Genomic DNA, 24,488 nt, shown 5'->3' with positions numbered 1-24,488 from the left:
AGAAGCAAAAATATGGTGACCAATAGGTGTCAATTTAATATTAAAAGTGCTAATTACACAATAATTTTTTAAATCTCAATAGTGTAGTTTTTTGCTTCAACTTTATCAAGAAAATATCTTTCTATATCCACAAAATACTGTGATTTAAAACGGTGATTTAAAACCATGGTTATTTATCCAAATGCATTAAAGCAACTAAAATAAACTATTACAATTTTAATTAGTTAAACATTCAAGTAATAATATATGTGGAATAAAGACAAAGTTAATTCTAGGTCCTTGTTAGCAAGTCTGGTTTATAGTAAGGAGACTAGTGTTCACCATAATACCATTACATTGGAAAATACAGGCCATGCAAATGTTCATTGGTTAGTACTGATTTCCTACTTTAGTTAATTTCTTAATTTTAAAAACATTTAAATTCTATTTTTAAAATATAGTACTGTATAATGATAATTTGTATGAATGTCCTAGCTAATGAAAACACTCTTAAGCTAAGCTAAACAACAGATTTTTATGCAAAATCTATTATTTTCTTGTAATCAGCACTTCGGGTATGGAAAGATCCAATATTTGTAATTGGTTCAGGGAATGATTTCATAGCAAGTAACTGGTGTAAAATTGGTCTTTCTTTTAACAAATGGAAACTGCTTGTATTTAATAAGCAGAAAAACACATTATATGCATTGGCCTCAGTGACTAACTATGTCAGAGGCCCAGTAGATCAGATTCTAAATCCACTCTTGACATGGGTCAATGGATCAGTGGTCTTCCAGATACCACCCTCAGGGTCAACTATGGCCAGAACAGTTTTCCAAATAGCTGAGTGCAATGCCAGGTCATCAGATTATGGGCAAGGTCAGCCTCGAGTTGCTGAAGCAAAGACAGGAAAAATCAAGTAGGAATTAAGCTATTATCACCTCACTCCTTGTGAGAAAAACTGCTGGGCTATGCATCCCATATACAATCAGTATCTTAAAAGTGAGTTTGGGAAATGTCTAAAATCTTTCGGTGGGAAAAATATTTAGGCACTTCATGGGTTAAATGAATAAAATGGGAGTATCCCAATTCAATGAATTAACAATAGTAGGTAGAATTAATTTTAAATAATGGAGAGGGGACTTAACTTTAATTGTCATCTCACTTATTAGCTAAACATCAGACAAGGTTTGATATTCCAACTATGAATGCATCATACAGACTATTTGGTTTATTAGAACTGCATCAAAGAAATTGTCCCCATTTTGCTATTTTATACTGCAATACTCCAGGCAAACCACACACAAAAATGGCTAAATTTACATGTGATTTTATTTAAAATCGGCAAAATAATTACTTTTAAGAAGGACAAGCAAAACATGCATTTCATTTCATGGTACACTAATGGCATGCCATAATAAATTTGCTTGTTTGATTGACAGTTTGATTTTTGTCCTGTTTTTGTTGCAGAAGTGGAATACAACAGAGGTGTTTTTTAAATAAAGCTAATAAAACAAACCATTATAAATATTAAAATAGCCAGTTTTAAATCAGATCAATAAATTATATTAACATATAAAAAGAAGTTAATCACATCGCAACAGAAACCCTGACCATATCAGGCAGCTTGATTTTGAAGGGCTGTGTAAACATAAAGATTTTTGCCTGATAAAAGGACAACATGGAGGGGGCTAGCGTAACCCCACTCAGAATTATATTACAGTCTGGGAGCTGCCAGCTAATAGACCCTCTTGTTTCCTCATCAAATGTACTTCTGTATCTCCTGCTGATCTCAAAACCATGACAGGTATTTGTATCATGACCAAATCAAAACATATCCAAGAGCAAGTGGAGTTAATGTTTTAATTGCACTCCTAGCTGTCACAGAAACTTGCAGATTTAGGTTTGAACCCAGGAGTACACCCAAGCTACAAACCTGTGCATACAGGTAGAGTGTGAAACCCAATCAGTAAAAGTGATACTGGTTTCCCGATCTGTCTTTTGACTGAACCAGTTAGATCCCTATTCTTGGATCTGCCTTTAAATAGTCTTATTTGGTTCAAGTTTCAATGTGTTCAACTGTATTCAGTCCATTACTGACATCAGACACTGATTTAGATAAAGCTTCCTTGTAGTGCCCACTCTACAGATAATAGATTGTTGCATTGGTCCTTAGAAGCTTATATCCCACCTGCTGTACATTAATTTTCTGCAGTAGTAAATAGGGAGGGTATAGCTTACTATGTCTAATAGTGCCAACTTATATTAGGTCTTCACTTAGCACTTAGCAGAACTTCTGTCAGTTCTAAGTTGGTGAAAACATAGTCCTCCACCATACTTCATCCATTATGGAAATATACTTCGGCCACATTCCCACTTATAAATAAATTGCTTTGCGAACTGAATCAATGGATCGATTCAACAGCGGAGCATGCTTCACACTACATTTTCCCCAATCGTATTTTCTTGTGAAATAAAATTACCCACTTGTGGTTCACATTCACAAATGAATCAATTCAAAATAGACCCACTCCAGACAGCCAAAGGGCAAATTTAAATCGATTCTGATCCACATCTGGTTCACACTTGCACGGAATCAATTTATCCAAAAAGATGCTGAAAAAAATCAGCATCAAAAAGACATGGGTTAAATGGGTCTCACACATGGCCCCTCTCCCCAAATCACTTCAGCAATTCGGTTCAAGTGCGAACCAGGGTCATTTAAACTGGTTCAAACTGATTTGTGATCCGATTTAAAAGGTAGTGGGAGTGAGGCCTTCAATTTTATGCTAGCTGGATTTACTGGGGGGAAATTACCAGGTTGCCTGTTGTGCTTCTCTTCAAAGGATGCAATGAGGTGTCTTAGCATTGCAGTAACATGCAAGGGTATGCCTCATTAAAAAAGACAATAATGTTAGTAAAGGTGGAGGGAAGTAGAAAGAAAGGAAGGTCACATGCTATATGGATAGACTCAATTAAAGAAGTCAGAGATAAGAATCTGGAAGAACCTACCATATATACTCGTCTATAATTCTAAAAATGTATGCCCTAAAATTGAGCCCAAACTCCTAGGTTGACTTATTTATGGGTCAGTATGGTAATGTGACAGCAACTCTTTCAAATTTCCCAATGCAGTTTCTTTCCTGAGCCAAACAGATAGAGTTCTTGGTGATTGATTGATTGCTGTTTGTTTAACAGTCCCTCTCCCACCTCTACATTTCGCTGTCTTGGGAGTGAAGGCTGAAACAATAAAGCCTCGTATTGATTTCTGCTTCCCTCTTGCCACTCGCATATACGTAGTAGCCTCCAAGTTTTACACTTAACCTATCCATGGCTCATGTCAAAATCCATAATTTTGGCCCCAAAACTTGCCCTCAACTTATACATAAGGTCGACTTATAGTTGAGTACTGTATATACTCGTGTACATGTCGACCTCATGTATAACTCAAGGGAAAGTTTCAGGGTCAAATTTGTGGATTTTGATAAGACCCATGGATAAGTCGAGGGTAAAACTTAGGGGTCTGTAAGGAAGAATGGAAACGGGAAAATACCACTTCTATCCCTCCTTCTCTGGACCTCTCCTGACCACCTAACAACACTTCCCAGGTGCTGGAGGAGAGGGTGTAACATCGGATTGAGCAGGGAAGCAAGTGCTATTAAATCAGGTGTTTTTCCCCACTAGCTACAGGATTTTTGTGAAAATTTGAATCCAAAGATCTTTTCTTTTCTTTTTACTATCAGAGGCCCTAAGGGGCACAAACATGTCTTTAGAGACCACACATAGCTTACAGGCTGCACTTTTTCCTGCACCTGCATTTAGCTGTATTTTCCTTGTTTATTTGGCATATACATGAATTGGCACTTACAGCTGAATGTAATCAATATTCCTGAATGGCCTGGTGTGTAGCATGTTCAAAGCTGCTTAACAAACATAGTCCATATGTTCTGATGTCTTTATCCCTCATTTCCTTCCCTGTTGTCAAACTTCAAGAAGCTTGTGACTGCACAAAATCTCTTCAGGTTCAACACTGCTTTAAAGTGACAGTGCCCTGTGCCTGAATGCCATAATTTCTCCATAATTTCTCCATATACAGTTCAGTATATATCTTCATGTCAGTGATATCAAGAGACTTCCAAGCAATGGTTTTGATAGGGTTCCTCTTGTTCCATACTTTCTGTACCTCTCTATTTACTTCCTATAATAAGGAATGTTCTCTGTGACAAGGAGTTCAAAAGTTGTTTGCATTGCTTCTTTTTGTTCCAATACATTTCACTGTATTAACATCCCACTTTAGCCCTGGGAGTTCCTGAATGAAGTCTCTGGTTGGTCTACAGTGATGTTTCTAGGGATATTTATACCAAGTCCTTCCATCTCCCCCACCTCACATGACATTAGTATCTCTACTTGGTCCCTTCTGAACAGGATCATGTGAAAATGCACTTGCTGTGGTTCCACGTTTGAGCAGGTGGAGATGCTGTTTATCATCTGAGCCATTGGTCCAGCTTCTTTATGTTGTTTTACCTACAAAATAGCATGGGACCTCATTAATTTCACTGTGTGGGACCAAATGTCAAAATGAAATAGATTTGTTGTTGGGATAATTTTCCCCAGCTAGGTTCTGTGTATATTTGTTGGTTTTTTGTTCACTAAAAAAAAAAATCTGTACATCAGATCATGTATGATCTTGGAAAATAAGCATGGTCAGCCTTGGTTAGTACCTGGATGGGAGACCACCAAGGAATACCAGGTTCTTTAGGCTATATTTCAGAGGAAGGAACTGGCAAACTATTTCTGAGCATTCCTTGCTTAAGAAAACCCTATGAAATTCATGGGGTTGCCATAGGTCGATGGGTGACTTGGCATACTGATAAAACTTGAGTTTATGACTTCTCAGATTATGACATTTTAAAAATTCTTTCTATGTAGGTCTGGGTCTGTTTAAGTTCTTCAACAGAACATGACACTTGGGTACTAAAATGCCGCATCTGGGTTCAAAGAGTTCAGAGCTTACTGCCAACAGCAAACCATCAATATTTTTTTCATACAAAGCATTGCACTCTGACGAACATGTTTCGTAGACTGGGACCTGGCTATGTATTTTCCAGTGAACACATCACAGAACTTCCATGTTACAAACAAGTTATTCCCTAGCTTCAGCTTCCAAAAGCCTACAACTGGGTAAAGGCTTTTAAGAGGTTTCGACCTTGCATGTTTCAAATTGAATCATTAGCTGTTGCCTTGGAAACCTGTTCTGCTCCTTGTGGCTTTATTATCATGCTATATATGTGGCTTTATTATTCCTTCATGCTTTGATGCTGTTTAATTCTTTTTTTTTTAATTGCTTGTTTTATGGTGCTCCTGTTAGTCATCTGGTGACTCCCTATGGGACTGAAAAGTGGGGTATATTTAAAAAAATATCAAATCAATTAACTAAATATGTGAGGTGTCAAGTGTCTTACTTAACTCTCACTTCACCCACGTAGTGGCCTTAGGGCTTCTGTGCAAATGATCAAGATAATGTATCTGAAATACTTGAAACACTTTCTTTTAATGCACTATCATTTATTCTACCTTGCCTGGCTCCTTTCTAATTGTGTCAGTGGAACTATGATCAAAGCAGTATATTATCAAGGAGATGTAAATGAAATAAAACAAGAACTAGGAACTTAATTTCGCATCGAAATGTAAGTTAAAATGTAGATAAAATTCCATGCCTAAGATTTTCATAAGCTGTTGATAATATGAAAGGCTGTGGTGTGCGCAGAGTGCCAAAAAGAATGAGAGGGGAACAAGTGTCATAAGAAGTAAATATACCACCAACATATATGTGTGTGTATGTGTGGACTAGCAGAAAATGTCACAGACTTGAAGCAATTAATAAGGAAAGTCAAGGAAGAAGGTGCAAAGGCAGGCTTGATGCTGAACATAAAGAAAACAAAAATAATGGCGATGGACGACCTAAATAAATTCAATCTAAACAATTAAAATAGTTCCCATACCTAGGATCAAACAGTAATCAAACATTGATCAGAAATAAGAGGAAGTCTGGGGATGGGAAGGGAAGCTATGAAAGAACTAGACAGAATCCAAAAGAGCAAAAATATACAACTGAACACCAAAATCAGAATCATCCAAACCATTGTATGCCCATCACTATGTATGGATGCAAGAGTTGGACAGTGAAGAAGATCAACACACTTGAAATGTAGTGCTGGAGAAGAGTGCTGAGGATACTGTGGACAGTCAAAAAGACAAACAAATGTGTTCTTGATCAGATCAAATCTGAATTCTCCCTGGAAGTCAAGATGATAAAACTGAAGCTGTTGTAATTTGGCCACATTATTGAGAAGGCATGACTCATTAGAAAAGACAATAATGCTAGGAATGGTAGAGGGCAACAGAAAGAGAGGAAGACCACATGCCAGATGGGTAGACTCAATCAGAAAAGTTGCAGGCATGGATTTGCAGGAACTAAGCTGAGTAGTGGAGGACAGGGAGTATTGGAGATGTCTCATCCACAAGGTTGCTATGAGCTGGGGGCACTTGAGAGCACTTAGCAACGAATATGTGCGTGCAGGGCTTGAGTGGTTGACAAGGATTATTAGCTCAAGGTTCCAGCAAGCAGACTATCTTGCACAGCCAAGTGACCTTGAGAGTAGTTTATGGGCTGTCTCCTGGTATGAAAGAAGAACTCTGGATCTTGGACACTCTTTATAGTGACAAAACACAAATGTGCCAGAAAAGACAAGTTGCCTTCATGTGAATTAATTACTAACAGTGATATAGTGAGTTAGAATTTTAATTCTTCTAACAGTTGTGCAGTTGTGAACAGAACAGTAATAATTTAGAATATTTAGAATTGTTGAGAGCTATAATATTCTAAATTAGAATATGCTAATTCTAAATTATTCTACATATTCTAAATAATTTAGAATATTTAGATTTTTATTTGGAATAAATATTATTGATAATTTCCAAACTATGTTTTTCTGACTCAGGATGAAAGAAGGGATTCCTGTTATCCTCTCTGTCAGAAGAACCAGAAAATTAGTGTGGTAGGAACAGTTTCTGCTGCATTACAATAGGAAGTACCTCTTGAAATGAAGCACTTATTATTTTACTTCCTGATTCCCTGATGTTGTCTGAAGCAATGATCTATCTAACTTCAGACCAAAGAAACAGAAGAGAAACAGGGCTATTTCTTTTCCTCAGCCAAGAGAACAGTCATAACTGATGTTTCCTCATCTGTCCCTTTAATGCCAAGCCATTCTGTTATACTACCTGTGTCATCCCAACTAATCATTCTAATAGACTAACTAGTGTCTGAGTTTACTATTTTATCACTCTCTTCCCTTTCACTATATGTTATGTCTGTTATACTCTAAGTATGAATTGGGGACTGTCTTAGTATTCCCTATAGTAAGTTGCTCTGAGATCTTTTTATGCTAATGAGTGAGGCTGAAATGCTTTAATAATAAATTATTAGGAAGTGCCCTTTGTTAATCATGTGCTAATTTACTGAGTTAGCTAAATCTTTAATCTCACATTTTGCAGAGCAACATCCATGCAAGGTAACCACTGCTAATTTAGCCCAAACACAACCTGACCATTATGCAGCTATTGGTACATACATATCATTCCTTTAAGATGTCTCTAAAGATTCCATCAATATATGCAGTCAGTCTCTATTTTCACTCTCAAGGAAAAGGTGTGAGATGGGGAGGGATTTCCTCGCTGTAGGTGTTTTCTAAACAGGCTTTTCAATTTATCTTTATCACACTGTAATCCCCTTTTCAACCCTATCATTTTAAACCATCATAAAATATATGAGAACATTATTGATATAAGGTACAATACAATAAAAGAAAAGTATATCTATTTATTTTAAAAAATTGTATCATGCCCTATATTATAAGATCATACATACAAAAAAAACCCCAAACTATAATAGTTTAACATAGTAAGAGCAATTTAAAGCTGTGCAGAACACATAAAGCAATTTTAAAAAATACATCTATGGTACTGCTCCTACAAGTGGAACTCACAGAAGAGTGTCTTCAGCATATCTCAATGTCCAGGCAGGTATACATAAGGAGAGGCATTCCTTAAGTATCAAGGTCCCAGACCATAATCCCCATTTTTCCCCAAAATACATAATCCCCACTTCTTTTAGTAATTTACTTTATTATTCTATTAAAATCAGAGCAGTAAGACTCTGCTCAGGCTTGGCTCAATCATTCTCACATCATCTATCATTTATATATTTTTTCTATGAGGCAACTGTTCACTAGTTTGTTACGCTGTTATGTGTATTTCATTTCATTTCATTGCATAAAATAGGACATCAATCCAAGATTAGGCAACTACACTTGGGTGACATTAAACAATACATTTGCAAAATCTGAAAAGAAAGCAAGAAAGAAACTGGACACTGAGAGTCCACAACCCTGTAAAAATTGTTGAAAGCACTGCATGCTGTAAGAAGAATCTCATGGGCCAGCTTTGGAAGCAATTTGTGTCAGTTGGCATCACACCCCAGGAAATAAAAGTTAGAGCATATATGTAGTCACAACCAATTCTTGTCATCATTCTATGAAAGCTAGGACTTGTGATCAAAGCATCAGCCTAATCTTGAATGACAATCTAACCTTTGTTTGATCCTTGGAAGTTTTATTTTGAAGTGATGATACTGTGTATTACCTCCTTCCTGCCTATCTGGCCTAAATGTTGGAAATTAATAGTTATATGGCAGGGTGGAAAAATGTGCAAATTACCAATGCCTTTCTTGTTGTTACTTTCTTGTCAGGTAAGTGCTAATACTACTCCTACCCACCCCCCTTGCTAAGTCAAACATATGTTTTTACTCCATAGTTATGTAGAATGTAAGGCGTATTTTACCTTCCCAAAATACCTTTAAAATATTAGACAGATGTGAACTTTGACACAGTTAACTACAATTTGACTTTTACTGCAGATAATTTTCATCTGATGGATCATATAGCAAATAAAGACAGTCATGCTCTCTTTTCAACAAAGTAAAGCATGGGGACTGGCTGAATTTAGGTACATGAACGAGACATCAAACAGCTTTTAAATTGTTGCATACAAACAATTATTGTATTCATAGAATTATGTTCTTATTGTACTAAATTAACATCAGATGCCACCAGATTGCAAAAGCCTGTGAAGAAATTTAAGCAAGTCAGCTTCCTAAAACTGAGAAGTAGACTTAGATCCTGTTCAATGCCAATAAGTCTTTTTGCCACCACTCACTCCTGCAAGACTTCTCTGCCCTTCCCTTCTTTAAATGTATCTTTGTTGGAAGGATGACAGTAGATATGTTCTGTAGCAGTCAGTGATATACAGTCTGCCCTTTCTTTACACGGGGGATCCATTCCGGACTCCCCTGCGTAAAGTGAATTCCCTGTATGCTCGAGTCCCATTTAAATGAATGGGGCTTGTGCATGCGGCAGCGTGGTGGCACACATACGGCACGGGTGTGCGCCCCATTATTCCCTATGGGACGTGCCACCCCTTCTCCCAGTGCGTCTTTCAGCATATGCTGAAAGTTACGTAAAGCACACCCTGTATTAAAGTCTTTTAGTCCAAGTCTCAAGTCCTTGCAAGATACTTTCAAGTCAAGTCTCAAGTTGGGTCTCAAGTTTGGGAGTAATTTTTAACATATAAAAAGGAGAAGACCCACCATCTTATCCTAACATGGATGAGAACCTTCTCTGGAACATCCTTTCTAGAGAAGGTAAACTAGAATTCCCCTTGCAACCCTTCCATAAAGCAGATTAAAACATTTTTGGTTCAGCAGGCCTTTAAGGCCTTCAGGGGGAAAGAAACATAATTGCTGTTATTGTCTATATTTGGGAGTTTGATTTAATGACCATGTTTTACCTGCTTCTAGCTCTATTGACAGTTTAATTATATTTTTAACTTTTATGCAATCTGAATTTTTAGCTGTATCTGTTTCAAAGTCTGCAAGCTGCCATGAGTCCCAGGTTGAGAAAAAGACATGATATAAATAAATATTATCATCCCTTTCAAAGTATACCAGGTGCTATCATCAGTGATTCAGATAATACAGCACGCTCCAAACGGTGTGGGTTCTTTTTGTAATTTTTCTGTTGTGATCCTATCTATGGCAATTTCATTCAGATGTTTTGTCAGTCTATTTAGAATAGCTCCCAGAGCACCTATCACTGCTACAACCACAACTGTTTACCTTTCCCACAGATGCTGGATCTCTCTCTCTCTCTCTCTCTCTTTTTGTTTGTTTGTTTGTTTGTTAACTGCCCTCAGGTTGTCCTCAACTCATGGAGACCCAATGTATGTGACATCTCCAAGACCAGCTATCCTCCACTGCTGTCCCTGTCCCTAGGACCACTATATCTATATTCCAAGCTATCTTTTTCTCAATCAGTTATACAGTATTTGGCCTTTTATGTTCTAGTTGTTTGTGAGCTTGTAAAACCTGAAGACCCATAGGATTTCTACGTCACCATTTTCAACAACTTTTCCATGCTTATATTCCCTACCAGACCTTTGTGGATGGAAAATGCAATTGCAGAGATAATAGAGTATTATGTATGTGGGTTACACCAACAGAATTCTGGCTAAAATCTTAATGATGAGAGAAAATAATCTTATTCCAAAATGGAGGTCACAAATTGATATATAAAATGTATTTTAAAACTATTATTTGTTTCTGTTAAATGGCTATTAGCCCATTCAATATCACTGCTGAAAGGTACAAAAAGGTACCGTTTGTAAGCTCAGGACATTCTATCAGCCATGGTGTTTTGTATTATTTGTGGTAGTTACACATTACTTGGCTAAACTAAATGTTTTCAAAGGATTAAGAATTAATGTTAAATTATTGAATTATTTTTTGGCACCAAAGTTAAAATAAATAAATAAAATTCTCCAGGTCATTATCACAACTGTTTATTTGATTCCTGGTATTCTTTTAATTATTCATTATTTTAATTTTGCAAAAGCACACTGAGGTATAATAATGCAAATAGTTCCTAAGAGGACATGGTATTTCATTGTGTCTGCTTGCTGAGGTGAAAGAAATGATCTGCAGCCTTCATTACAGCACTCAGGAATAATGTTTAATAATAATATTCTCTTTATGGATGCTTATATAGCTATGGATTATTTTTAAAATGCATTATATTGATGTGATAAGGCTGAGGAAGTGATTTCTTTCTTGTTGTGTAAGGAAGTAGCTATATACCTCTTCATAATCTGGTGCAGACGTAGGCTTAAATTTATACAGTAAGTTTATATAGTAATTTCAGAATACACAGACAATAAAAACAAATAATTTAGTCTGGAACCCCATGGATATATCAAGTGTCAAACATAATGTCAAGGAGTTATATCTCCCACAATGTTTGTGACTACATATATATGTGGTCAGTAATGTATATCTAACATAACGCATTAATTTAGACTTCAGTTAGACTAAAAAGCACTGTGGAAATAGCTAAAAGAGTTTTGTTTTTTGTTTTTTTAAAATAGCTCAATCCTCTGCTTTGACTTAACTATTCAGTTGTTGTTTCCACTATATAATCAAATACTTGATTAAAGATCATACAGTACAATAATGGAAAGGTCTATGTTAGAGCAGACAGTTTAATTTATGATGTCCTCTCTCCCTGAATGGTTTTTAAGAGTTTAAAACAGAGAAACAATTAGCATTCGTAACAAAAGTGAAGACTATAATTTATTAACATACAGCCCCTCATCATAACAGAGAGGACTATTTACAAGATAAAACCAATGTAATAAAAACTTTTAAAAACAGACAGTGTACCTCTGTGCCTATGAAAACCCAAATGAATAGGTTTATTTCTAACGAGAGGTGTTACTAGGACCTGCATTGTAAGTGTCTATTTAAGGGAAGGCCAGTCTACAGTTATAAATGCTACAAATATTAATGTATAGTTGTAAATGATGAAAATGTTAGAAACTGGGATGGAGAAAGTGTGCTCCACAGACTGCATGCAACTTGTGGGGGTCTTACTTTCCAGCCACTGAAGCCCATAAGGTCCCCACACTGTCAGGAGCTGCATATGCTGTTGTCCTGTCATAACATAGTGATGGAAACTGCTATGAATCTATCCTACAGAATCTTGGGATTTGAAGTTTGGTGGGACACCAGGCCACTCTTACAGGTGGAATATCTCACCAAACTATGAATCCCAAGATTCCACAGGATAGAGCCATGACAGTTAAGGTGGCATCAAACTGCTTTATTTCTGCAGTGTGGAAGCGCTGTTGGTCTTTCATCCATGTCTGCATCTCACTAATTTACTGAACCAGAAATAAATCTATGGGAATACTTTTAAGTTTGTCTTTTTAAAAAGCTGTCATTTAAAAAACAAAGCAAAAGAAAACATCTGGGCTTCCAAAAAGAGTGAAAAGCAACAACCCAATAACTTAAGTGTGGGTGGTTTACTTCCCTTGCTGTCTAGGCCTGATTAACACTATTGAAAGATAGGTAAAATGGTTGTACAGTTTGCCGTCCTGTAGTCATCCAAGTCAAGCCTTTCCATCTTGTGAGGTTTAGACCCAATACACTGGAAGCCTTGCAAAACTACAAGGCCACCCCTTCCGGCTCTTTCCTTTCTTCAGCCCATAGCAAACTCCACACAGATGGTAGCCACTAAGACACAGGGGAGTGGCTTTTACTAACAACAGTTAAGACAGAAAAGACTGCTTAGGTTAAAATTCTGTGCTTTTAATCCCTTCCCCATGACAAAAAAACAAACAAACATATATCACTTTCAAGGTATCCTGTAGGCCATCTCTGAAATTTCTCATATTTGCTATGTGGTACACAGGGCTGAAGTTTATGAAAACACAAGTCTAACACTAGCCAGTGTTTATCTTTTCATTATATTTTCATTCCCACCCACCCCCACCCCCCCAGGATTGCAGTTACATACTGAAGCTTAACTAAGGGCCTTCGGCTTCACTACTATACAACCTGGATTATGCTGGACCTTATACCATATATATTAGCTTCCAGACCATGACTATACAGCTAGATAGATCTCCTATCTATTAAATGTGAAGACCTTCTCATTCGTTCACAGAAAGAAAATTTAATTCTCATGCAGTAAAATAAGAAAACCATGTTAGTCTGTGGGTACTTTACCCTTCTGGCAAATACTATTAGAGTTCAGAGACACATGAATCAGATTTGCTAGGAGTTTTGGCAAATGTCTGTTTTTGCTGTTTGTAATTACCTAGATTACATATCAGTGGCTGTTCCTCCTTGACATCAGTATTTGTTATGCTAACGGAACAACATAAATATATTCAGCATGTGGAGTACATAGTTATTAATCTGGTTGCATCAAAGGTGGGAAAAGTGCACAGGTTTCAACAGACTTCTGAGTTGTAGTTTGAAAAAGTTACCATCAGCCCATTATATTAAGGAATTTTCAGCATATGTTTAGAAGCATATTACAGATACAGCAATTATGATAGATTTCAAATCATTAGGTAGAGTCCTCTTTGCCTTGGCACCCATCTGTGGAGTTCTCTTCCCTTGGAGGCTCTGTTGGTAGCAACTTTAGCCAAGCTAAAACATGGCTTTTTATTAAAGCCTTTGGAGTCTAACTGATTTTTCCAAAACATACACAAACAAAACTGTTTGAACTATCTAGCCGGTTTAAACTTGTTAAATTGTTTAATATGCTTTCAATTGGTTTCACTCGTTTTTATTAAATAATGATCAACATTTTGTATATAATCAATTTTAACATTTTCCTGAAATCTACTTAAAAAGGAAAAGATATAGACACTGTTAAAAAAAAGTATGAGTCTCATAACATTTAACACAAAAGGAACAGATCACCACCTGTTTCAAATGCCCTATTGAATGTAACTATGGGCAGGAAAAAGCAGCTTGATCCTGCTTTATTCAAAAGCAGTTGAAATCCTGCTGCACACATGGCCCACTCCTAAGGCAGTCTGACTACACATGGCCTGACTGCACAGCACAGCACAGCATCAAGGCGCACCATTATATTTTTTTGTTGTTGCCTCCCCAACATACATGTGCACTACAAGCCCTCCCTTCAGCGATCATCTTAGGGGGAGAGAGGCAGGCTGGCTCCAACTGCCTGCCTGAAGAAGACAAGCCCTCCCTTCAGCCACCATCTTGGGGGGAGAGAGGCAGGCTGGCTCCAACTGCCTGCCTGAAGAAGACAAGCCCTCCCTTGTATTGTTTTTAAATTGTATGGGTGGGTTTTTGTATTGTTGGGCTATGTATTGGTTTTGATGGTGTTTTTGTAAACCGCTGTGATCTACAAGGAATAGCGGTCTAGAAATAAAATTTCATTCAGTCATTCATTCATAATGCACAAATACACCGACTGCAACCTCCAAGTACCTTCCATGTCCGCCTAGATGCCACCTCATTGCATGGCTGCCCTTTTGATCAGCTACACAGTTGCATGTGCGATGCTCTACCAGTACAGCAATTATGATAGATTTCAAATCATTAGGTAGAGTCCTCTTTGCCTTGATCTTAGTTGATGACCTCCGTCTGAGCATGGACAGGGGAAGCGTGTCCCTGTTGGTGCTCCTGGACATCTCAGCGGCTTTCGATACCATTGACCATGGTATCCTTCTGGAACGCCTGGGGGAGTTGGGTATCGGGGGCACTGCTTTGCAGTGGTTCCGGTCCTACCTCTCGGGTAGATTCCAGATGGTGGAACTGGGAGACTGTCGCTCCGATAAGAGGGCCCTTACATCTGGTGTCCCTCAAGGAGCGATTTTGTCTCCTATGCTATTTAACATCTACATGAAACCGCTGGGTGAGATCATCCGGAGACACGGGGCGCGGTGTTATCAGTACGCTGATGACACCCAAATAGTCTTCTCTGTGTCTCCGACTGATGCAGTAACTAAGGCTGGTATCTCTCCTCTAGATGCCTGTCTGGCGTCGGTAATGGGCTGGATGAGGGAAAACAAACTCAGTGTGAATCCAGGGAAAACGGAGGTACTGGTGATAGGTTCCCCTGCTCCGGGTGGTGAGATTTGTCATCCGGTCCTGAATGGGGTCACGCTCCCCTTGAAGGACTCGGTGCGCAGTCTGGGAGTGCTCCTTGATTCGTCGCTCCAGCTAACATCTCAGGTGGATGCGACGGTCAGGAGTGCTTGTTATCAGCTTCGGCTGATACGCCAGCTGCGTCCCTACCTGGGCCGGGGGGACCTTGAAACTGTTGTACATGCTTTGGTAACCTCTCGATTGGACTTCTGCAATGCGCTCTACATGGGGCAACCCTTGTACCACACTCGGAAGCTACAATTGGTTCAAAACATGGCAGCCAGATTGGTCGCTGGCAGATCCAGGGCAGACCATATAACACCTATCTTAAAAGATCTTCACTGGCTGCCTATTCGCTTCCGAGCCCAATACAAGGTGTTGGTGTTGACCTATAAAGCCCTAAATGGCTTGGGTCCAGGGTACTTGGAGGACCGCCTCTCCCCATATAGTCCGCCTCGCACACACAGAACATCTGGGGCCAACCTATTGGAGGTCCCTAAGTCTCGTTTTGTAACGACCTCACAGAGGGCCTTTACTATCTTTGCCCCCACTTTGTGGAACAAGCTCCCTGTACAGCTTCGTTCCTCTGCATCGTTACTTTCTTTTAAAAAAGATTTAAAAACACACTTATTTCGGCTGGCATTCCCACTTCAGTAATCCTGTTATCTTTTGCCCCAACTACCTTAAAGTTATTGTCTTATCTTTGCCCTGATATTTTGATTGTTTGCTTCCCGTCCCTACTCCTCTGGTGATGTTTTAATTTTTATATGTAATATTTTAACTTGTATTTTATTGTCTTCTTACCTGTAAGCCGCCTTGATCACATTGTGGAAAGGCGGGGTAGAAATAAAGATGATGATGATGATGATGATTATTATTATTATTACAGGGGATCATGACATCGAAGTGAGTGATACATTTGCAAAGCAGAATCATGGATGTCCCCCATACATGCACCCTTAAACCCCCTTTACTCCAAGGCCCCCTGTTGGACTGTCTAGTTTCTGTATGTTGTAATAACTTCCTAGAGTTGTCACACTTTCATTTCCTTGCATTGCCAGAGCCCTACACTCGCATTAGGGCTTTTATATGCAGGTGTGAAGATGCACATTTTCCACCTTGAGTCATACTATCCCAACTTATTTTTGCTTTGGTTTTTAGCCCTGGAGCGTGGCTTCAGTCTGATTTCCAGCTGCTTTTAAGATGTGCACTGTCTAAACGCCCCACCTTCAAAGTGGCTGAAAACTACTTTATTTTGTCCATCTGTTTCACCGCACAGTGTACAAACTGAAGTGAATTTTTACTCTGCTGCTGCCTTCAATTGTTTCTCCACTGTTGAATATAAGTGCAATTCTTCAAGGCACAAACCTGTCCTTTTATACACAGCAAAACACAATGCCATTTTAATGTCTCTTGGTAAACAAATAACCATCATTGTATCAAGCTTTCACTATTAATTACATTTACAGAGCTTTACCTTGATATCAGAGGTGTCACGCTGACAATTGCGCCATGCCCGTGAAATTGAAGAAAATGTTCTATCTGCATGGTCAAACTTTCCTCCTTGCAAGTTTAGGAAGAATGTTGTGAAAGGTTCCTAAGAATATTTAAAGAAAAAGAAGAAGGTGAAATATCTGGGAGACAGTTTCACTTTTCAATATTTAATATTTTTGACCATTTCCAAATTGAACTAGAACTTAATTTGCAAATGTTATATCTGTGGAGAGTAAAGAAAAACAAAAGAGATAATATGGATGATCAATCTATTGTGATAGAATACCACAATTTAAAAGAATAAAGTTTAGATAGTTAAAATCATGATGCCTTATATTTTGACACATTATATTTTAAATCATTGTATTTCAACGCACTTTAAATAAATGCTACTATAACTAGAAGCAGATGTAGTATAATAGTTAAGAGGAGTATACAGTACAAAGTAGAAAGAGTTCTAGATTACTATCATAACTAAATTCACTAGAGGCTTTAGAAAAAAAAATTATGTCTTTCAAATCAGGTCTCCCCAATCGAGAAGAATCTGTAAAATGGGGAGAATATTACAATATAAAGCTGCTGGGAGAAGTACTGGAATGATGGGATAAACGCAATATATTCTTCTTTCATTAGCTTATCAGCTATGGCTGCAATGCTACATAATGATTAGCACACATTTAAATGCAACAATTTAAGGTTGTACATAAGTGTGACAGTGTGTAGGCCAGGATCTAAAATACCATTTTATTTCCACTTTTAGCTGGCCACGTAACAATTTATTCTCTTTGAACCTCAGACACTTTCCTACCAAGTCTTTATATAAACTGTCTTTAGATCCTCTGCCAGCTTTTGAAACAATTTGTCATTTAAAAAGGTGGGATGAGTGTATGTAACTAATGATGAAGTGCTTTGGATATTATGCATTATTCAGTTAAAACATCCCTAGAAATATAGCATGAAAGGGATAGGTGAGTATGTGCAAGAGGTGAACATACCTTATACAGTTCACAATTAAGAAAAGAAAAATGTTGGAACAAATGAAAACCCTCCTCCTTCCAGTCAAAGGACACTTAAGCACATATTAGTGGATAATTACTTGAAATTAGCTAAGTACCATAAATTACCTCAAGGATTTATGTCTGCTTGTACCATCCTAACAAGGTTTAATTAATGATGTGCTGCTAATGCTTTCCCAAAGAAATTAGTTTCCATCAAATAAATCATCATTCCAGTGTATTTTACAGAAACATTGTCTGTTTTATAAATATATTATATCTCCTCTCTTGCAACAATATATGTAATTATACTACAACATTATTAGGAAAGGGAGGTCATGATCATTCTGTTTTTATACAGTATCATAATGTCTTATTTTACTTTGCAGTGCTACACATTAAATACTTTTAATATGACCATATTCCATTTCTTTTTTAAAGAAGCCATAAAAACATATTTCCAAACAGGAGAAGGGGCGAGGGGAGCTTCAAAAAACATATTCAAATTTTCATGAGGCTTATTTGAAAAATATGTTCTCAGGGACAGCTTTCATATGTAACTTATATCATAAAAATATGTTTAGAATTTAAAAGCCAGGTTGCATATCTGTAACTGTAGTTCTTCAAGTGGTCATCCATGAACTCGCACAGATGGGCTATTTTCACCTGTGCAGTGCATCACTTAGAACCTTGTGGAGCTGTTATATAAGCTTTTTGATGGTAACTCCACCTACCCACCCTCTTGACACTGTATAGCACCCTTCACACCAAATCCCTTCAGTTCCATGGATGGCACAACAGTAGCACCCAAGGGCCACAAGAGAAGCAGGACACAATGTGTGGAGACATTGGAGAAGCAGGACACACAATCTGTGTGAGTTTGCAGGTGACCACTTAAAGAATTACAGCTACAGGTGTGCAACCCATCTTCTTCTTTGTCTTTATGACTCACACAAAAGGAAGACTAGTCAAGGAGGTGAGCTAAGTAAATCACAGACACCATTCATTTTGAAAGATGTTGTGCCAAAACAGGCAGTCCTAGTTTCAAAGAATAACAGATGAAAAGTAACTGGCCCCTATGGGAGCCCAAAGTTTTATCGACATAGTATGTTAAAGCCTAACATTGAAAGATTGAAGAGCCTTCTTCAAATCATTCATTGGATTTTGCATTAATGCAGGCAGAATAATATCTCAGTTAAGAAGAAAGAAAGAAACAACCTTCAGTAAAAAGTAATGTCAGACCTGAGGACAATTTTGTCCTAGTGAAGAAGTAAGTAGGGTAAGTCAACTTGTAGAGCACAAAGCTCCCAAGCTCTCCTGGCAGAGGTGATGACTACTAGCAAATGCTTGTTCTCACCAGCAACTTAGCGAGGGCTGACCGCACTCTCTCCTACAGATGCTGGTATACTCCCATACAATAGGTGGGCCTAGTACAGAAGATGAGTAGAACTTCTTTGTCAACATATCATGTTTTCTACTCTCTTTATCTGAGGGCTTTGAATGTGTCTTCTGAGTCTCAATTACAATCAAAATTGGCTTTGGGTGTTGCAAAAGTCAATCAGAATCAGATGTCATCACTCAGTACAGAGAGTCCACCTTCCTCAATGTTGATGGGATTGTGGAAGGAGTTGTCTATGAATGACATGAGATCATCAGCAAGGAAGGGAAGAGTTGGATGGAAGAAGGGGTAGGGACTCTTCCTTGAATCTTGCTATAAACAAGGTTGAGTGGTTCCATCTCTCGTTGCTTAACCCGTAGATTCAGAGCTTGGGCCGTCTAAAGTACCTGTTCTGCAAAGAAGTGGACCCTATCCTTTGGAAAGGACAAGTCACATTCTCTCAATGTTCTCAGAGGGGATCATTCTAGAGGATGGCCACAGGATAGAAAAGAAGAGTCCAAATCAGAGTTGTCTGAGGAAGACAAATGATGCTGAGGCGGATAGGCAAGACCACATCTTGATTGTGAGGGTGAGCCCAAGGAGGAACTCAGGGTGATGTAGTCCAAGCAGGAGGCAAGAAGGCTAGTAATGTTGTCAGTTAATCGTGTTGGAACAGACTGCACATGTTAAGGAGACTGTGGATTAATGACATCTGCAAGCCAATTAGGGGGAAGAGGGATGACTGAACGTGAAGGCAAGGTCACAAGTGATGATGCCACATAAAAAGTTTTAGGTGAAAGTCAGGTACAAAAAAGAAAATGGTCACAATAAGTAACCTCATAATAATGGTGAAAATGAGGATCGTGCACCAAGTGATAGCCACTTTCAACATCATAATAAGTCTCCTGAGAAGGAAAATGACAGTACAGTGAATGTTGTAGAGCAGACTTAGAATGTCTGCTGATGACATGCTTCTTATGAAGCTGAACATAGAACATAGTACCGACGATCCTTGAAGCCATTTTGATGAGAGCAATGGTCATCAGATTCATGTCTTACCCAACACCTGGGAAGAGATCTGCCTTGAAAGGATGAAAAGACTGATATCACACTAGAATAAGAGGTGGAGGAATGGCAATGGTGAGAAACACAATGACAAGGAGATGATGGTACAAACCAGAGAATTTCTGGATACTGCACCATTGAAAGTAATTCATTACAGACCTGCGCCAAAGTCAGAGGAGGGAAATGCACATCAACAACTCATAGCAAAGAGGTTGCAGGAGTAGACTGTGGAGCTGTCACCAGAGGTTGTGAACATGTGGAGGGAAAATCTATAATCTCCTCTTTGGAAGCAGAGGCCATTTGAACCTGAATAATCTAAGGATTTGGTTGAAGAATGATGCTGAGTTCCCACAGCTGGACGAGGTGAGGTGGCTTAAGTGGTGACCAGGTCTGCAACCATAATATTGGAATTGGGCAGAGACAGCTGGGTGTTTGGCCTTCTTCTTTTTCTGCCTCTTCCCATTTCCCCTTTCTAATGGGGTGAGGTCCCTAGATGAAGGGAGTAGCCCAAGTGACTAGAAGCTCAAGAGGCTAGGCAGGCCTCTTAGGTGAGTGTACGGTATCAACTGCCAAAACCAAGGCCAAATGCACTGACTTTTCCTTGGAGTCTCTGATCCACATCAGATTCAAATAGTGATTGCTTTGTAGCAAGTGATACAGAGGAGCCAGACTGAATATATATATTTTTTTACGTTAAGGTGAATAGGAATGTTATTTTTTTTATTTAAAAACAAAAGTACAGTTTACATGTGTAATATATCCATAAATTAATAATTGTCTATAAATTGATATCTTTTGTTATCATTATCAAAAAGCAAATCTTGATTTTGCCCCTGTATACAAGGGACATCATCTTAATGTGCCACTGTATTTTATGGGACTTGAGTATCCACAGATTTTGGTATCCACAGGGAGGGGAGTCCTGGAACCAAACCCCAGTGGATACCAAGAGCCTACTATATAGCCCCGTAGAAACATCCCTTCAGTGCTGCTGGCACACTGGATGAAAAGGAACTGTGGAGAACTGGAGGAAAGGATGTGATAAGGTTACTGCCAAAAAAAAAAAAGCTTGAGTAACAGCTCTAGAAGTTTCCACATGTGCAGATAACCCATTTGTGTGAGTCACAGAGACCACACACAAAAAATTTATTTTTGACCATCAAGAGCAAGCTATTGATTTTACTAAACTCTCAAAATCTCAGTAGGTTAATGGCAATTGATTTTAGTTCTGTACTTGAACCATTTGTTGATCTGTATAGTAATATGAAAGAAAAACACTTTAAACGATTTTACTTACAATTCTTAACAACCAAGTGAGTGTAAAACTTGCTGTTGAATAATGTGTCCCATAATGGAACTTTGGAACCTGTTCATCTTCCCATGTTTCATAGCGTTCTGCAAAGAATGCACCTCTTTTAGGATTAAGGGCACCAATAGGCTAGGGAAAAGAAAAAGAACACACTTAATACATAATGTTGGCAATATTTGTAACATTTCATCCACTAAGTTACTAATGGACATTTAAATAAAGTTTAAGGTTTGAAGTCATTCTCTACCACATATTTTGCCTAAGGAAACATTTCAGAGTCATTAGGCACATCTTACACATAAATGTTAAAAGAGTTAACTGCATCCTCTAACAAGAGCGTAATGTCACTTAAGTACACAAGTAATTATTTAAACCACATAGGTGCAGCCACAAAGAGAGTGAATAACTGCTCTTGGTCAAAAATGGACTAGATATAAATACCCTTGACCTTTCCTAAAATTAAAATTGGTTAACCATACCCATAAGTGAATATGGTAGGGTTAACCTTTTGGATAAGCTGAAAACTATATTATAATACACCTCTAATGTTAAGGTCAAGGTCGATGGCCCTGCAATTTTCCCCACATGTTGTCAAATAGTGGGTATTGAACCCAGTCATTGGCAAAACAAGCCAGAGGAATTCAAGTTGATTTAGGCTCTATTATAAAGTTTAATTGAATGGCATGGAGAGATTTATATGCATGGGAACTGAACAGTGTAACGCTACAGGAAAAGAGATTCCACCTAACCATTAGGGAGAACTTCCTGACAGTAGAACATGCTGTCTTAGGTGTGTTACAGACCACCCAGAACGGGCGGTCTGCCACCGCCGCCATCTGCAGCATGAAGGAGCCCCAGCATTCAAACTGCGCGGCTCCTCCACGCTGCAAATAAGAAGCCCCAAAATGGGGCTTCTCTTTGCGTCACGGCTATGACGCCGCGAGGCGCCAATGGTGCACTCACGGCATCATTTGTGCCGTGTGCCGCTACATCAAGATGGCAGCCCCTGTGTGGAATGGGCGCCGCCATTTTGTACAGACTCAGTCCGTATTAGGGTTAGGGGTGTCCGGAAGGGACGCCCCTTCTCAACCCTAATACGTACTGAGGCAACCCTAGCATGCTGCTTCGGCGTGTCTGTAACGCGCCTTAGAGAATGGTGGAGGCTCCTTCTTTGGAGATTTTTAAACAGAGACTGGATGGCCATCTGCTGGGAGTGCTTTGCTTGTGTATTCCTGCATGGCAAGGGATTTGACAGGATGGCCCTTGGGGTTCACAGACCACAGGCCAAATAAAGTGCCTTTGGCTACTTTGGGGGCACAGCGTTTACATGATGCATGTCCCCAAGCAGCAGGAAGCTGTGCTGAGGCCGCACTCTGGTCCAAAGGACTGAATTAAAAAGGAGTAAATTAAAAATGACTCTTGGCCGGCACACCCTGGGACCTGTAGTGGTGGGCCTCTGCGGGAGCGGGGGATGTTCAGTTGCTGAAATCCTGGTTTGATCGCAGCCAGAGGCCACTCTTTATCAGCCGTTTGTTTCACCCCTATGACTCCAGCTCTATGATTGTATATTTAAAAGCATACCCCAAAAGCGATCTAACTACAGTACATATTTGCTAACATTAAGTGGCATGTTCCAAGTCCTTCTCAAATACAAAGAAAAAGATGCAATAAATTTCAAATGTATTTTAAAATAAGCCACTTTAACATTAAAAAAACTATTAGGAATAAAACAGAAATTTTTGATTATCTATCTGTCAGTAGCTGCCATCACTATACAGGCTAGAACCATCCAATATGTCCAATAGTTATGCAAAATTTGGCACATTTTTCCTTGATAAATTGTCTCACCAAAGAGGAGTAGCACTGACTTTGAAAAATAACAGAAGCATTTAAAGAAATCCAGTTCCCCTTTGTAACTTGTGCAACAATGAACTACACATGTAAGCCAACTACAAATGTTTAAAATTAAATAGAATTTATTTTGTTACTTAGCAATAGAATGGTTTTTCCTTTTGCTTCCTGTTGTAGACATTTTTCCTCTTATGTATATTCCTATGGACTATGTAGCAAAAAAACCCTGGAAATCTTCTAACATGAATAATAAAACCGTTTCTTAAAAGCAGATGCTACAGAAAGGTTGCTTTTTTTCCCCTGAGGCAGCTAACATATTAATAAAGGATTGGATTCATCCTGCTGTTAATACTGTATCTGTCAAAAAACAAAACAAAACAAAACAAAACCACCATCTGTTTTTATGTTTGGTGACATTCAACCATGTCTGGCCTTACTTTTAAAAGAGACATAAGGCCATTTGTAAATAAGTTACACTTCAGTAGCAGTGCACTATCTGTATGGCACTGAAGCTTTTCAAAGACATGCTTTTAAACTGCTCTTGTTTTTATTATTTTCTGAGTAGGACCAGCACAGATCAATAGTTATAGAATTACATTCACTGAATATAAAGCTAAAACCAATTAGGATTGATTTAATTCTCTTTTGAAAAAAGAAATAAAAGGAATCATGTGGAGATCCATACAGACAGAATGCACAGTATTGATTTTTACCCCTTCTATTTTGTTACACTTGGTTTCTGAAACCTAGCAATAGGACAACTATCAAGCCACAACATTTTTATTTCCAAGCAGGCTTTTTTTAAGTCACCAAATTGGGGGATGGGGGGCTTAGAAATAAAGAACTATGAGACTGTGCTCTGACAATGATACACTATCAGCTTACTCAAAGAAGTTACAGAGGGAATACACACATTGAATTATACATTACACAAATGCTCTGATTTATTGTGGTAATAACATCCACCTCATTAAAAGATTCTGCTTTGCTGCAGTCAGAAAGCTACATATTGTTTACTGCTATAAATTAATGGCAGTGCACAGAAGACTGTGGAACCCATGTAACAATAGATCTGTAATGACAGTGCTGTATATCACTGCTTCCACAGCAGCTTCGTAATAAAATGGAGACAGTGTATTGGGCTAATACATTCTACTAGGCTGACCCACATTTTCCTGACAATTGCTATAAGGCCTTGCAAACAGTTAACTAATTGTCTACCATTTAGGAGAGTAAAGAAGAAGAAGAAGAAGAAGAAGAAGAAGAAGAAGAAGAAGAAGAAGAAACTATCCGTTCTAAAATACTCCTCTTATTCTCTTATATGAAATGTTCGTT

The 24,488-nt window shown here is 38.4% G+C and overlaps 1 protein-coding gene across 10 annotated transcripts in view; it reads right to left on the bottom strand.

Moving 5' to 3' along the window:
* Positions 1 to 24,488, bottom strand: part of LRBA (LPS responsive beige-like anchor protein) — a 430,053-nt gene that overhangs the window by 88,032 nt on the left and 317,533 nt on the right. For all 10 annotated transcript variants that reach the window (XM_089525694.1, XM_089525696.1, XM_089525700.1 and 7 more), the window contains 2 exons: positions 21,291 to 21,431; positions 16,539 to 16,658 (listed from right to left, as the gene is read on the bottom strand). In XM_089525694.1, coding sequence (XP_089381820.1) covers positions 16,539 to 16,658; positions 21,291 to 21,431 — 261 coding nt within the window. The remainder of the gene's footprint in view (positions 1 to 16,538; positions 16,659 to 21,290; positions 21,432 to 24,488) is intronic.

The sequence above is a fragment of the Sceloporus occidentalis genome, unplaced genomic scaffold (genome assembly GCF_023333645.1).
Source record: "Sceloporus occidentalis isolate IW3139 unplaced genomic scaffold, rSceOcc1.0.p SCAF_5, whole genome shotgun sequence".
NCBI lineage: Eukaryota > Metazoa > Chordata > Lepidosauria > Squamata > Phrynosomatidae > Sceloporus > Sceloporus occidentalis.
The sequence above is the reverse complement of the archived record's forward strand: the minus strand, read 5'-3'. Positions and strand labels throughout refer to the sequence as shown.